Source organism: Phaenicophaeus curvirostris, chromosome 3, assembly GCF_032191515.1.
Source record: "Phaenicophaeus curvirostris isolate KB17595 chromosome 3, BPBGC_Pcur_1.0, whole genome shotgun sequence".
In the NCBI taxonomy this organism is placed as follows: domain Eukaryota; kingdom Metazoa; phylum Chordata; class Aves; order Cuculiformes; family Cuculidae; genus Phaenicophaeus; species Phaenicophaeus curvirostris.
Window position 1 is genome coordinate 235,145 of NC_091394.1, and position 15,837 is coordinate 250,981.

General features: G+C 40.8%; 1 protein-coding gene across 1 annotated transcript in view; it reads left to right on the forward strand.

The window, feature by feature from the left end:
• The window catches only part of CEP192 (centrosomal protein 192), a 72,504-nt gene that overhangs the window by 29,304 nt on the left and 27,363 nt on the right, over positions 1-15,837 (forward strand). Inside the window, exons 19-29 of the mRNA XM_069853247.1 lie at positions 224-372; positions 2,973-3,203; positions 4,662-4,787; positions 5,679-5,822; positions 6,014-6,077; positions 6,737-6,876; positions 7,002-7,094; positions 10,899-11,014; positions 13,041-13,214; positions 14,241-14,331; positions 15,105-15,281. Coding sequence (XP_069709348.1) covers positions 224-372; positions 2,973-3,203; positions 4,662-4,787; positions 5,679-5,822; positions 6,014-6,077; positions 6,737-6,876; positions 7,002-7,094; positions 10,899-11,014; positions 13,041-13,214; positions 14,241-14,331; positions 15,105-15,281 — 1,505 coding nt within the window. The remainder of the gene's footprint in view (positions 1-223; positions 373-2,972; positions 3,204-4,661; positions 4,788-5,678; positions 5,823-6,013; positions 6,078-6,736; positions 6,877-7,001; positions 7,095-10,898; positions 11,015-13,040; positions 13,215-14,240; positions 14,332-15,104; positions 15,282-15,837) is intronic.

Below are 15,837 nucleotides of genomic sequence, written 5' to 3' on the forward strand. Positions count from 1 at the left end.
GTGACAGTACAACTTCAAGTAAGGTGCAAATTGGAAACAATTGATTTAAATTGTGAATATCAGGCTTGTGGAAAACGCTCTTACAAAAACTGTAGGAGTCAAACATTTCCTTGTCACAAGGCAGCATTTGTCAAATGAATTTATAAACTTGACATGATGGCAGCCTGAATACAGACTTGCTTCTGGATATTTGGAACTAACAGAAGTACGTTTTCTTCCCAAGGACATGTAAAAGTACCAGAAGAATTGAAGTTCCCTAATGCCTGTTGTGTGGGAATTGCATCACAGGCAGTTCTTAGTATTTTTAATCCAACTGAACGGTGGTTGCAGGTCAGCATTGGAATACTCAGTGTTTCAGTCAATGGGGAAAAGGTAAGAGTTTTTTTTTAATCATAGAATCATAGAATAGATTGAGTTGGAAGAGATCTTAAAGATCACTTAGTTCCAACCCCCCTGCCATGGTCAGGGACACGTCCCACTAGATGAGGCTGCCCAAGGCCCCATCCAACTTGGCCTTGAACACCTCCAGGTATCCACAATTTCCGCGGGCAGCCTGTGCCAGTGCCTCACCACTCTCACAGTGAAGAAATTCTTCTCAATGTCTAGTCTAAATCTGCCCCTATCCAGTTTATAGCCATTGCCCCTAGACCTATCACTACAAGCCTTTGTGAACAGTCCCTCCCCAGCTTTCTTTTAAGCTCCTTTCAGGTGCTGGAAGGTTCCTATAAGATCTCCTCCGAGCCTTCTCTTCTCCAGGCTGAACAAGCCCAACTTTCTCAGCTTGTCCTCGTGTGGGAGGTGCTCCAGCCCTCAGATCATCTTTGTAGCCTTCCTCTGGACCAGTTTCAACAGTTCTGTATCCTTCTTATGCTGAGGGTTCCAGAACTGGACACAGGACTCCAGATGAGGCTCACAGGAGAGGAACAGAGGGGCAGAATCACCTCCCTCTCCCTGTTGGCCACACTTCTTTTGATGCAGCCCAGGATATGGTTGGTCTTCTGGGCTGCAAGCGCACATTGCTGGCTCATATTGAGCTTCTCATCGACCAGCACCCCCACGTCTTTCTCTGCAGGGCAGCTCTCAATCACATCATTCTCCATCCTGTATTGAAATCGGGGATTACCCTGACCCAAATATAAGACCTTGCACTTGGCCTTGTTGAACATCATGAGGTTTGCACAGGCCCACTTCTCCAGCCTGTCCAGGTCCCTCTGGTCCCTTAAAGCTATGGAGATAATCTTACCAGATGTCATATATTAAGTTGAAGCCCTTTGTACAGACTTGTAACATTTTTCCATTTTATAGTTAACATGCACAAAAGCAGTGCTACTGATTTCAGCCAGGCCACCTGACTTACTCCGACAAGCATAGAGAGGTAAATGGCATGTGAGGGGATCGACATGTGGAATTGTTCTGTGCGTTTAAAGTCTGGTAGGTTAGAAGTTACTGCTTATTTATTCCCACCTTTGTAAGCAAGAAAAGTCAACCCTAGAAAAGAAAGCATCCATGCCGAAGACTGTAACTGCTAAAACTACTTGTGCAGTTTGCCCCCATTTTCCTTGAAATCAGGAGATCTTGCGTGACAGAGAATGAGAGTTATTTGGAGCAGTCTTCAAGCTAGATTGGTTCTGTGGGTTTTCTGTAGATTGTAGGCCACAGATGGGCCATCTTTGACTTCATTTTTGTTGAATTCTGTCTATTCCTGTTGTCATAGTGATAATTCCAAGGGCATGAGAACAAGTTAGATTAAATTACGCTGATGGACCTTTAATTTCCTTACTGATGAATACTTTTGGTAGGGAAGAATAACAACAGAACAAGCATAGTATACTCTCAGCTTCTGGCAGTGTGATGCTTGGGAACTTTTGAGTTAGGTGTTATTTCTGTTCTTAATAGTTTTCAGTGGACTGCTCTTTGATTAGGTAATCTTTTAAAATTGTGTGGTGTTGTCCACAGTTCAGTTCACTTGTGGATTCTAGGCACTACTGCTTTTTTCCTTTTTCTTTCATCTGGTTCTTGCTTTTTTTTGTTTGATGGTCCTTATTTCTGAGAAATAATGGACAGTGATTCATTTGATATATGACTGTTTAAGTCTTATAATTCCTCATCATATCTCTCCTTAGGTATATTTTTCCAGCAGATGTAGCCTGTGTCTTTCCAGAAGTGTGTGTCTTCTACTCATGCTCTTGTTTTCTCTGAATGTTTCCTCTTTAAAAACCACCAAACCACAATTCTGTGTTTGTGTATACATACGCATATAGGAGAGTCAGTTGGCATCATAGGCTCTTACCAGCTCTTCAAACCCAAGATGTTGTTGTACCAGGAGGTGACTTTTTCTATGAAGTGATTTTACTGTTGACAGTCCCATTTACAATTGTTTCAGTGAATAAATATACGTGAGGTTTAATTCGTTTGCTGCATGATATAATTAAAAAGCATTTTTCAGTCAAGTTGACGCTGAGATACACTAACTACAGCTTGCAGTTTGTTGCTTCTTTCATAAGGTTGTCTATGAATATGCTCACAACATACTGCACTAGAATTTACTGATGACCTCCATCACTGACCTTTTCATTGCTCTTCAACCATGTCTCTTCCTCCCGTCTTTGATGGCAAAACCCACAAATTAGAATTGGCTTTATTTGCTTTGCTGCTGTCCTTTTCTCAAAAATCAGGGGTTTATTTATGAATTCTATTTCAAGTATAGATGTGTTAATCTTCCACTAGATGCTGGAAGGAAGCCCCAACAACTTTCAGGCTGATACATCTAACACCTTAAATTAAAAGAAGGTGCCTACAGTTCAGTGAGATGGAAGAGGGATGGGAATATGTAGATGCAATAATCAGTATTAAGCAAAAACATATGCAAAACCTCTGTGTTGACCAGTGATGCCAGATAAATGTGGTGTTCTGAAAGAAGCTGTCCTCTGATGAGAGGCCTGCTGAAAATGACAAGAGATTTTGTTTTTCAGGTGGATCCTGTGAAATATCACTGTCTGGTTTTCAAGAACAAAACCATTGTAGGACCCTATTCTACCAATGATCTGAAAATACTTTTCCTACCCTGCCATTCGGGGATCTTTCAGTGTATTCTCAACGTTTCATCTTGGCCAGTGTCTGCAGATGACGAGACAATTGTTCAGGCGGAAGCTTTGGCAAGTAGAGTAGTTCTGACAGCAGTTGCTGAAAATCCTAATTTAGAAGTAAGTGGCTGTTTTTTGTGGTGGTGGTGGGGTTTTTTTTAGTTTTTGGAATTCTATGAATAGTTCAATGAACGGGAAAGAATAGGAATGCAAGGTTGTTCCTCACAGGAACTGGGAATTTCTAATGTTTGGAATGGGGAGGGAATATAGGAAAACATTTGAGAAGCTTGCCTAACTATCTAGGATGTTTTAGTTGTGGAAAGCACCAAGCTGGAAATGAAGAATTATTATGGCACTGTCTGAAAAGAATGAATTAAAAGGTTTTGCTTTTTCATTATTAAAAGAATGGACAGAATCTTACTTACAGAGCATTAGATGTTTATCTGCTGTTAATGCCACTGGGCATTTAAATGTAACAAAAAGCATTTATTTCCAGTAGTAAAGGTTTCATTGTGGTTTTTTTTTTTTTACATCGTATAGGTCTTGTCCTGATTTTGTATTCCTTTCAGCTTATTTATGAATGTAGGGATTATTTTCTTATTTTGGACTAATTAAAAGTTAAAAGTGGATGTATGAAGTGCTTTGTTCTTGTATCTTATTGTGAAGAACAACCAAGTGGGAGATAGTGTTAAGAATTAAATCTTGCTTTACGTAGTCCCAAATTTAAGAGTGTGGACTGGCAGAAATGGGCTTGATGGTATTCTTGGAGATGACTGAGCAGATTGCATGAGTCTGTGATGTCGCTGATCAAATTTTCAGTCATTAATTACAGCTAACAATTTTTTTCCATTTTAAGGTGGTTTGTTACCCTGCTTTGATCTGTCTGTTTTTTAAAGGAATAGTATTCTAGTTGAATACATAGGAAGGGAGATATCTATGTGTGTGTGTGTATATATATATCGTTTTTTATACTTCTTCCATGAATTTTAATTTTTAATGATTTTTTTTTAATATGTAGTTTGACAAAATCCGTCATTCTTTGTTTTTCATGGTGTAATTCATTCGAACTTGCTTCATATTTAAATTAAGATTACGTGCTCTACTATATCTCTCCATGTCCTGTTGTATTCCCGAGACAGGAAAAAGTACTGAACAAAAGCTTTATTTTGCTGCAGTTCAAGACAGTTGAGTGTTTTTATGCTAACAAAAAATTAAATTAGTTTTTTCTTAACTTTTAACTGGCTAAAATGGCATTTTAATTCTCTAACCTGACATTTCTTAATTGCTAGCAATAATAGTAGATCATTTTAATTTTAAATTAGCCAGAATAATTTTATTGTATACTGAGTTTCTATGGGTAAATATTGCAATAAGATTAGCTTTGTTGATTGAGGCAAAACACATGGGAGTTAGCTCTTTGTGTGTAAAAGGAAACATGTTTCTTGGAGGTGTGTATTTTATGCAGGTATAGCATTAAGAGCGTAAAATAGGTGAATAACAGCCTTACTTTCCCTTTTGTACGTTAGTGTGTTTTGGAGGTTTTCCCTCCTTGTAAGTTCTGCTTTGCTTTAAACCCAGGTGGAAACCGGAAAAAGCGATTATCTGGATTTTGGCGACTTGACTTCTGGCAGCTGGAAGGCTCTTCCACTAAAACTTATCAATAAAACCCATGCTTTCGTGCCAGTTAGACTTATAATTAATGCTGTAAGTACAGTAAACTTCCTGTATGTGAAAGTTGGGGGTTTGTGATATTGAATTTTAATGCCAAAACACTCTTATATGTCATGAAGAAACCTACCCTAGACCCTAGCTGCAAGACTCCCAGGAAATCTTTAATTCTGGGATAGGTGTAGGGTTTTGTTTAGTGACTTGTTTTTTGGGTTTTTTTTGTTTGTTTGTTTGGTTGGTTTTTTTTACAGCCCAGTCATGGGCTGCTGTTTCTGTGTTGCCTGACTGAGAGCCCAGAGTAGCAGATACCAAAAGGGTTGTGTTGCCTAATTCTTCCCTCTGAGAAGCTGGAGACATGTTCTCCTATTTAAGTGGAACAGATGACTATTCAAACAAGCAGCTAAACTTGCTTTGCAGCAAGTTTAACATATACTTTCTTTTCCCCTGCAGGAGCAAGAGCAGGGCTTTTCACTCTATCCACTTTTTCTCCCACTGGATAGTAACAAGCCTATATTACAGGCTCCAGTATGCTTCTCTGCATCTTTGTGGCAGTGCAGATTTCTGATTTTTGGCTAGGCTGGCCCCTGTTTTGTGCTGTGGGAAGAGCTGGTCTTGTTTCTGTATGTGAGGGGAAACCTTAATCTGAATCGGGTCATCTTGGTGACTAGTGAGGTTTGATCTTGACAGCCAGACTTCTTTAAGGCATAAACTAACCAGTTCCAACTTTGTCCCCTTTTACTGCAGAAGGTTTAATGACTATTTTTAGAGGATTTGCTTGACTGTTGCTTACTGGATCAAATAGCTGGCTTATCTTTAATTGCTTTTTCCAAGCTACTTATATTGTTCAGATTGTGGCCTTGTGTTTGTCAGCATTATTCTTAGAGACAAGAAGAGATTTAATGCTTATAATACTTCATTTCTTTACAGAATGCAGTAGCTTGGCGTTGCTTTACGTTTTCCAAGGAACCAGTTAATCCTCCCAGTGAACGATCACTTCAGGTGGATGCTGTTTCTCAGATAGCAGCTCCATCAGTTATAAATCATGTGATACACGCAAGCTATGATGGGCAAGTGAGTAGTTTGTACTTGACTGATTCTTTCTCTTCTTTGCTGTATGAAATTACAGTTCTGGATATGTGGGTTGACAGCAGTGATTTTTGGGGAGTCTTCCTATATGAGCAATAGAGTTTTGTTGCTGGTTTTGGTTTTCTCTTCAGTAATTCTTCCCGTGCCCCAGATGAGTTAACCAATTTATTTTTCAGGATCCTGAAGCTTTAACTGTTTGGGTTCTGTTCCATGCACCTAAGAAACAGATTTCTTCTTCAGGTATAGCAATTTAATTTTTATTTCACCTAAAGGAAATTTGACTTTTACTGTATGAATGCATTAAAACTACAGGAACGGGCTGCAAATTTGAAATGAAATGTTCCATCCTTGGTTTGTGCCCTAATATTTCAGGTATGGCATCCAGTTTTAGTAACTGAAGGAGGTGAAAAACTTCCATGTCTTAATCTTTCAGATGTTAACAGAGGTATTTGTACTAACGTATCAAGCTGTACAAAGCAGTTATCTACTGCAAGATTGTAAAATTTGCTTTACTCCTTTTGCTGTGAATATTAAATCATCACTTAAGAAAACATTGTGCTGGTTGCAATATAGATAAGAAATTTGAAGAAACCTCTGAGTTTTTCTGGCTCCTTGAGTAGGAAGCAGTGCATATGTCAACTAGCCTGGCTGGTATGTCTTTTTTTTAAATTTTGCTTTAGGGGCAGTTTCAGCTACATTTGACAGAAAGGTAAAAATCTTAAATGAAACTTTTTTTAGAAGAAAGTGTTGTCAGCCTCACAGGCAGAGTTTCTGTTATTATTGCTACAACATCAATATGTTAAGATTGGACAGTAGCTGAAGTGAGACATGCATCTGAAGGAATAGCCTTTACTGCTGGCAGACTTGCTTACTTTTTTAACTCATGTTACTGTTCCTAGATCTCTTGGGTCCAGCAGATGAATACTTGGCAAGAATTGATGTGGAAGTGGATAGTGCAGGACCTAGCAGTGTAATTACAAGTATTCCTCTCCGAGCAAGAGCTGGAACAGCAAGGATACACGCTCCAAAGGACTTGCAGGTTTGCATGTGTTTACAAAGTGTGGTTGAATAATAGTTTGCCTCTCCTTGCCTGCTTCTTTTGGAATGTTTGATTTTGTTATTTATGTGTATATACATAAAAATGTATGCGTTTCTTTGTTCTAGACAATATATATGTCTACTAGTGTGGGTTCAACAGCCAAACAGCAACTGCCGTTAAAAAATGCTGGCAACATTGATGTACATTTGAAAATTAAGGTAGGTTGGCCTCTTTCTTGGAATCATGAGTTCTGTGCTGTTGATGCTGGTTTCAGTCTAGAGCCAAGCCTTGGGATCCTGGCTTAACTACATGGTTTGACAAAAAGTTTACAACTTTACGTAGGGAATCTGGAGCACAGGTTGTTTTTAACTCTCTCCTTCCAGCTGCAGGCAGCAGCAGTGGAAGAAACAAATGGAACTAGTCTGTTAATACTCGGCTCTGTGGCTAGTATCAGCACCACAGTTTTGGGATGGCCTACGTGGCACCAGGCCTGCTGATATCAGATGAGATTTGCCTTTCTCAGAGGGGGAAGAGGGTCTTTGCTTACAAGCTATCAGGGCTTATGGACAGAGCTTTGAAATAGACTTGAAGTGGGAGGAGAATAATATCAGGCTCCCTGGTGACAAACTGAGGTTACACACCAGGGTTGGAGGGAGGGGGTGCTAGTGGGAGCTCTCAGCCTGTTGAGGGAAGGAAGGCAAGAGACTGGCATGGCTGAGTCAAGACCTGCTGGTCAAACTAAAGGGTAAGAAGGAAGTGCACAGGTAGTGGAAGCAGGAACAGATATTCTGGGAAGAGTATCGGGACGCTGCCTGTTGTGTAGGGGTGGCATCAGGAAGGTCAAGGCTTGACTGTACTCCCTCTGTACTCTGTACTGGTGAGACCGCACCTCGAATACTGTGTTCAGTTCTGGGCCCCTCACCACAAGAGGGATGTTGAGGCTCTGGAGCGAGTCCAGAGAAGAGCAACAAAGCTGGGGAAGGGGCTGGAGAACAAGTCTTACGAGGAGCAACTGAGAGAGCTTGGGTTGTTTAGCCTGGAGAAGAGGAGGCTGAGGGGAGACCTTATTGCTCTCTACAACTACCTGAAAGGTGGTTGTGGAGAGGAGGGAGCTGGGCTCTTCTCCCAAGTGTCAGGGGACAGGACGAGAGGGAATGGCCTCAAGCTCCACCAGGGGAGGTTCAGGCTGGACGTAAGGAAAAAATTCTTCACTGAAGGGGTCATTAGGCAATGGAATGGTCTGCCCAGGGAGGTGGTTAACTCGCCTTCCCTGGAGGTATTTAAGATGCGGATGGATGAGGTAGTGAGGGGCATGGTTTAGAGATTGGTGGAAATGGTTGGACTCGATAATCCAGTGGGTCGTGTCCAGCCTGGTGATTCTATGATTCTATGATTCTATGACTGGAGCTGAGCTTTGCAAGGGATGCAGAGATTAATAAGGGTAGGTCACCCAGAAAGGGAAGGTCAGAGGAAGTGTACTCCCCCAATGAACACGACTGGCAAACTGGTAACAACAGATGAGGAGGAGGCTGAGGTAGTCAAAAACTTTTTTGCCTCAGTCTTCACTGGTAGCCTCTCTTCCCCACCATTGAGTGGATCCAACTGCAAGGCAGGGGTTGGGGAAGCAAAGTCCCTCCCGCTGTAAGAGAAGATCAGGTTTGTGACCACCTGAAGGACCTAAATATACCTAAGTCTAGGAGACTGGACAACATGTGTCCCAGAGTCCTAAGGCTGATGTGGTTGCCAAGCCACTCTCCACACTATTTGAAAAGTTGTGGCATTCAGGTGAAGTCCCTGGTGACTGGCAAAAGGGAAATGTAACACCCCTTTTGAAAAAGGGTAGAAAGGATGACCCTGGGAACTACCTACCTGTCAGCCTTACCTCTGTGCCTGCGAAGATCATGGAACAGATCCTCCTAGAATCTGTGCTAAGGCACATGGAGGGACAGGGAGGTGATTTGTGACAGCCAGCACGGCTTTGCCCAGGGCAAGTTCTACCTGACCAACCAGGTGGTCTTCTGTGATGGAGTTGACCACCTCAGTGGACAAGGAAAGAGATATGGATGTCATCTATCTGGACTTCTGTAAGGCCTTTGGCATAGTCCCCAACAACATCCTTCTCTAAATTGGAGAGATAGGGTTTTAATGGGTGGACTGTTTGGTCCATGAGGAGTTGGATGTTCCAGAGAGCAGGGGTCAGTGGTTTGATGTTCAGATGGAGATCCACGACAAGTGGTGTCCTTCATGGGTTTGTTCTGGCAGCAGTACTGTTTAATCAATTACATAGTGAGATTGAGTGCACTACCCTCAGCAAGCTTGCAGATGACCCCAAGCTGAGTGGTGATGTTGACAGGCCTTAGGGGGCAGAGTGCCATCTGGACTGACCTGGGCAAGCTCAAGAAATGTGCCTTTGTGAACCTCATGAGGTTCAACAAGGCCAAGTGCAAGATCCTGCACTTGGGTTGAGGGCAGCCCTTGACATCAAGTACAGACCGGAGAGTAGCCCTGCCAGAAGGACTTGAGGTAATGGTGAATGGAAAGCTGGACATGAGCCAGCAATGTGCACTTGCAGCCCAGAAAGCCAACCAAATCCTGGGTTGCATCAAGAGAAGCATAGCCAGCCGGTGGATGAGGTGATTCTGCCCCTCTACTCTGCTCTGGTGAGACCCCACCTCGAGTACTGTGTTCAGTTCTGGAGCTCTTAGCACAGGAAAGACATGGAGCTGTTGCAGTGGGTCCAGAGGAGGGTCACAAAAATGATCAGAGGGATGGAACACATTCTCCTGTGAGGAAAGCTGAGAGTTGTGGTTCTTCGGCTTGGAGGAGAGAAGATTCCAAGGAGACCTTATAGCAGCCTTTCAGTACTTAAAAGGGGCCTATAAGAAAGATGAGGACAAGCTTTTTTAGCAGGACCTGCAATGATAGGACAAGGAGTAATGGCTTTTAAACTAAAAGAGGGTAGATATATACTAAATATAAGGAAGAGATTCTTTTATGCTGAGGGTCGTGAGACACTGGCCCACGTTGGCCAGAGAGGTGGTAGATCCCGCATCCCTGGAAACTTTCAAGGTCAGGTTGGGTGGGGCTTTTAGCAACTTGATGTAGTTGAAGATGTCCCTGCTTGTTGCAGAGGGGTTGGACCAGGCTGTAAGTGTCCCTTCCAGCCCAAACTATTGTATGATTCTATAAAGACAATGAAAGGTAGCCAAGAGGTGAGCTCATGCTATTGGAGATAGCCAGTGGGGGTTTGTTGCTCGGCTTTGGTTATATTTGTTTTAACAAACATCCTTTTTTTGATTTTTAACAAGTAGATTTTAAAAAGCGTATAACAAATAAGTGAAAGTAGTGAATCGTATACTGCGTGACAGGTATTAATTAGCTAGTGGAGTAAAGCCCATTTAGATCAACAAGGAATGTCAGCGTTGGGAAACATCCTTATTGTCTAGTAAAGCTGCATTAATTTTCAGTGGGCATCTTGCCAATTCAAGTAGGAAGCAAGTTCTTTTCAGACATGTGATCTCCTGAGAATCCACGGAAAGTAAGGTCCCAAATTGAAGGTAACTATGCACATATGAAACTAGCATTTCAAAGACAGTGGAAGGAGCAGTTGGGCCCAGGCCATGCAAATAGAATGCATGGTTAGTGTCACAAATGCCACATTAATGTGATGTTATACAGTCCTGGTTGATGTCATTCATCATACCACCATTGGCGCTGGTGTCATGTCACTAGTAATGTACCAGTGCTGTGCTGCACTTCTTCAAGTCTCTTTGTGGCCCCTTCAGCATTGTATACCCAGTTGATGTCTTAAGCTGCCTCTTCTAGGAGTATTTGTACTATGTTTTTTTACTTTTCAGAAGAGTTTAACTAGTACAGGAAGGTTCTGAAGGTGCCAGGTACATTTGAATTGCCTGAATTGTATGTGCAGCAGAGGCACAATCAGAATGTATTGTATATTGTATAAATGTTTATTGCCTTAAAATAAACAACCGGCCCTTTCTTTTCCCCTTGACCCCTTTCAGACATCAAATCAAGGCAGCTGCTTTACTGTTGAACCTGAGGATCTTTTCCTTCTTCCTGGAGAAGAACGAGAAGTGACTGTACTGTTCTTTCCAAAAAACATAACGGCTGCAGCAAGGTAACACAACTGACTCTATGCTGCCTGTTTGAAGCAGAGTTACTTTAAGCCTTAAGGTAGTGAAGGAATTGGAAGTTTTACCCACAAGGGAAACTTTGACTTCAGTAGCTTTCCAGAGAGTTCACATTGGTTACAAAGTAGATTTTTGCTAGGGTTTCACCTCTTCCATAGATTTCCTGCCTGTTTTGTTGTATGTAGCTTAATGAGTAGCTAGTATTTCCCATCAAGAGATGTCCTGAGACTTTTTTAGTGTAAATAAATGGATTAAGTTTCTGAAGCCCGTTGTTTCTAAAGTACATCAAAGCTTTAAAATGCTTACTTTGAGCAGCCCCTTCAGTTGCGTCCTTCTTCTCAACTCCGCTGAGACAAGGGTAACATTTCTATTTTACGTATGAAAAAATTCAAGCATGGATTAGGATCAAAAATATTTGTTGATTTTTGACTGCCATAATCAAATAAAAATTCAGCTGTAAATCCTCTACAGTGCTAACATACACGTTCCATTTGCAAACATAAGTGTTCCTATTTTCGCACATTGGCACCTATTTATCTTCATTCTGTGAAATAGAGAAGATTGGTTCACTTGACCATTCTCATGCCATGTAAGAATTTTTTGGGTCAGACTTGTTTCTCCAAAGCAACTTTTCCTTTGTTACACGTTTTCCAGTTTCTGCTATAATAAAGCAAGAGTGGACATGGCAATCTGTCCGAAAGATGTTCAGCTTCACTCTCTGGCTTAACTGAGCCTATGCAGTGCCTTAAATTAAACAGTGTGTTCTGTGCTAATGACAGTATGGTGCTAATGGATAGGCGAGCAAAGTCTTTGGTTTCCTGTGGCTTTATGCATAACTGCTTGGATTTACAGGCTCAAGGTACTCAATAGGGTTGGAAACTTTGCAGTCCACTTGCCACGCTGCCAGAAGACTAAAAACTAACCAGAGTAACAAACCTCTGTCTGTAGGCATCACAGTAATTCAATGGCAGCTGCAGCAGAGGTTCTTGAGTTGCATTTCTGGCTATGAGTGAGTCTGTGCTATAGCAAATACTTTACCCTGTTCTTTAAAAGCTTGATTTCCTTCCTGTCCCATGCCTTTTTTCTATTTTTTATGTATCTTGTTTTCTGATTATTTTTTTCTCATTCCCTGTATTGTTATTTAGATACTTTCAGTCTCCACTCCTGTCCCTATATACTTCAGCCTTTTGTTTTATTTCTCTTTTGGTTTCTGTTCCACATAATTAGGCAGCACTTTCTTTTTCCTAGTTCCTCTTCGGTTTGTTTTATTTGTGTGTGTCTAGTTTAACTGTTTTTCTTTGCTTTGCTATTCAGTATTAGCACATTTCTTTACATTTCATTATTTGATTCTCCTGATGCTCTCATTCATCTCTTTCTCTGCTCTGCCTGAAGAAGGTTGTAGTCATCTGCACTGTGCATGTGTCCTCTAGGGTATCATGAAAAGTCAGCTGTAGTTGGCCTTATTCCCTGCTTGTGTGCCTGGAGTTCTTTCTCACAGCAGTCCCAGGAAACAAAGTGCAGAAAAAAAATCTTGGGTTTGTGCCTTGGAAAGCTGCTGTTATAACATGACTCAGTTTCGTTTTGACACTTATGGGTATCTCACGCTTGTCAAACTTCATTGAAGTTTCCCAGATATTTCACTAGGCATCTTTTTAATGTGTATAGAGACAGCCAGGCTTTGTTTCTCTCCAAAATCACTCTTATCAAAATAATCAGAAGCTAGCGTGGGCGAAAAATAATTTGCCTAGCTATGATTTCCAAGCTATTTATTGGAACCATTTCCAGATTAAATACTTAAGAAGATGCTTGGAGTACATGTGACGTGTCTATTTACAACCCAAAGTATATAAATTTTGCTATGCCTAAAGCCTTAAAAAAAAAGTATTTGTGTTTTTCCTTTTAAGAAGGTAGTTTAAAAAGGCCTGTTTGTAATTTTCTTTTCATTTATCTTTTGTTTTCTTCAACTAATCTTGTTCTGTGATGGGTTCTAACTTTATATATTTGTTTTTAAAGTACTTTGAAAATTCTTGTGCTGCCATCTGGGCCTCAGTATGAAGTGGCAATAAAAGGTGAGGTGGAATCTGAGAACAGACCTGTGTCTACAGCTCCTGCCTGCTCAGACATCCCACCCATTCTCTCCAACAAGCAGTTCATTGCCTGGGGAGGAGTAACACTTGGAGCATCAGTGTAAGTATAAGCTTGGCAACTGTTTGTATAGAATATCACGTTAAGTATTTTATATTGCACTTACCTGAAGTAAAACTTCCTTACTGTCTCTGTTCATGTTAATAATCCACAAGTGATAAACCAAGCTGTTTGTGACTCAAGTGAAAGAAGCAGTATATTCTAATTATTTTTTTTTTGGTGCGAGAATTTTTTGAAAACAAACTGTGATCTCGTTTGAGTTTGTTGTATTCTTCAAGACTCTTCAATTGTCATTAAATTAACAGCTTATACTGTAAGATTGGTGTGTTATGCAAGTAAAAAATGTAGCAGGAAAAGCTTTCAAAGCAAGTTGATGGGGAGATTCTGTTTGGTCCTTTTGATACCCATCTCTTGCTAGAAATAAATCTCTCTGCTCTTTTTTCTCGAATTCATCCATTAAGACTGGAAGACTCCAGTCTGGTGATGTAATTTTACCATTGGAATAGCACAGGCTGTTAAACTTCCCTGAACTAATTTATTTGAATTTGAATGCATTCTGATGCCAGATTTCTAGTGATGGAGAATCCGTTGCATCCCTAATAATGATTACTTTATCCCTCAAACTAGTTCTTGTCTGAACTTTTTACTCTCAAGTTTACAGCTGCAGTATTTCATAATTCAGTGAAACTCTTCATAATTGTCTAGATGTACTTTGCAGCCTTTACAAAGGCAGCAAGTTTTGCACATCTCTGGACTTTTAGTAAGTATTACTTCAGGGACTTATCCGGTGTTGTTTTGATACTGAACTTTTTCAGTAATCTGATAACGTTCCTTGTTTAGAAATGATCCACGTTTGTAGCTGAGACACATTTCTGACAGCTATATTCCAGTTTTTCTGTTTTGTTAAGACAGTGTATTTCTAACGTAGTATTTTTGGCTGTTTGGTGTTTGGGAATCGCTTTCTCTTCCCTGTATGCTGCTACCTATTTATTATTTCTGCCTCCTGCAAGTTAGCTTTGATTCACCATTGGTTTCCTGTAGAATATAACTAAAATTCCTGTTTTTCAGCCAGCAGAAGTTAACTCTAAGAAATGACTCTCCGTCTGTAACCCAGCATTTAAGACTGTTGATAAGAGGCCAGGATCGAGACTGCTTTCAGGTTATCTTTCACTAAAATTTCTTTAGTGTTTGACAGCTATGAGAATAAGTTTGTAATAAGAACGTCTAAATAAAAAAGGAGTTGTCCCATTATAAATGTCAATGCCTAGCAGCCTGTGTGAGACTTTGCTCTGAGACTGCCAAGATGGACATGGTAGCAGAGCTTAAGCTATAATGGCAACCTTAGGAAGAGCTGAAACCGTTACATTGCTGCAGTGAATTGGAGCTCAGTTTAGAGCTCTTGAAGCTGCTGTAGCACAACAGAATCAATACCTGATAGAGGAAACCATCAGTGCCACTTGGTGCGGAACAGATTACAGACCTTGCTTCAAGGGATTCAGTGTACTTGAAGGTAGAAGGAAAGAAAAAACTGGAATTAGCATTTGGGGATTACCTTAACCTAGAGGGTTTTTTGTTACTTAGAGTGCATGTATTTCTATCTCCTTTTTTCCTAGATGTTCAGATTGAATGTCTAAAGTCTTCAGTTTGGAGGGAAGTAATACAGTGCTGATTAAGTCAAGCCTTACCCTATTGTGGACTGAAAGCAAAAGACATTGTGCTCTAAACTGAGAGGCTTCTTGTGGGAATATAAAGTATCTTGAACTTGGTCTTTCCTGTTGCATATCAAGCATTGCAACCTTAAATATGTGCCATTGTCAACTGAGTTAATCCATGTTTTGAAGAAGTTAATTTTGGGTTACTCGTGAGCTAAGTCTTGCTACTATATGTTTTTCTTGTTGTAGACAGTCACTTCTGATGTCTTTGTTTTTATAGCTACAGAGTATATTTGGATCAGAAGAACGCTTAACTAGTAATTGGGAACTCAAAATCCGTCCTAAGGAAGATACTAACATATACTTGGTATTTACACCAACTCGAATAACTTGCTTCTTTGCAAAGCTGGAAATTAAACAGCTGGGGATTCGATCACAGCCAGGAATTAAGTTTACTGTAAGAGTACCAACCTAATTTCTAATAATTTTGAACATATGCATTTCATAGTTGTTAGAAGTCTAGCACTGAACAGCTGTTGCTATTGAAAATTTGAAATTTTTCAAGATATGCACTATGCGTATCTGTATTCTTGTGTTCTTGTTGTGGCTGGCAAAGAGAACACAACCTTCACAAGAAGCTGGGAGGGGACACAGCTGGGGCAGCTGCCCCAAGCTGACCAAGGGGATATTTGGTACCACACTGATGTCATGCTCGGTATATAAGGGGGGAGGGTTCACGGCTTAGCGCAGCAGCTCAGGATCATTACTTGGGTGCACATGGGACCTTGGTTTTCTGAGCTATTGGTGCTGTGTAGCTTTAACTTTGTATGTTCTTTTATTGTTGTTTTTCTCCTCCTTTTACTCTTCTGTTGAACTGTTTTTATCCCAACCCAAGAGTTTAATCTTCATTTCTGATTCTTCTCTCCCCGTTCCACTGGGGTGGCGGGAGGAATAAACGAGTGGCCACGTGGGGCTTTGATGCCATCTAGCGCTAAACCATGATGGCTTGTTTG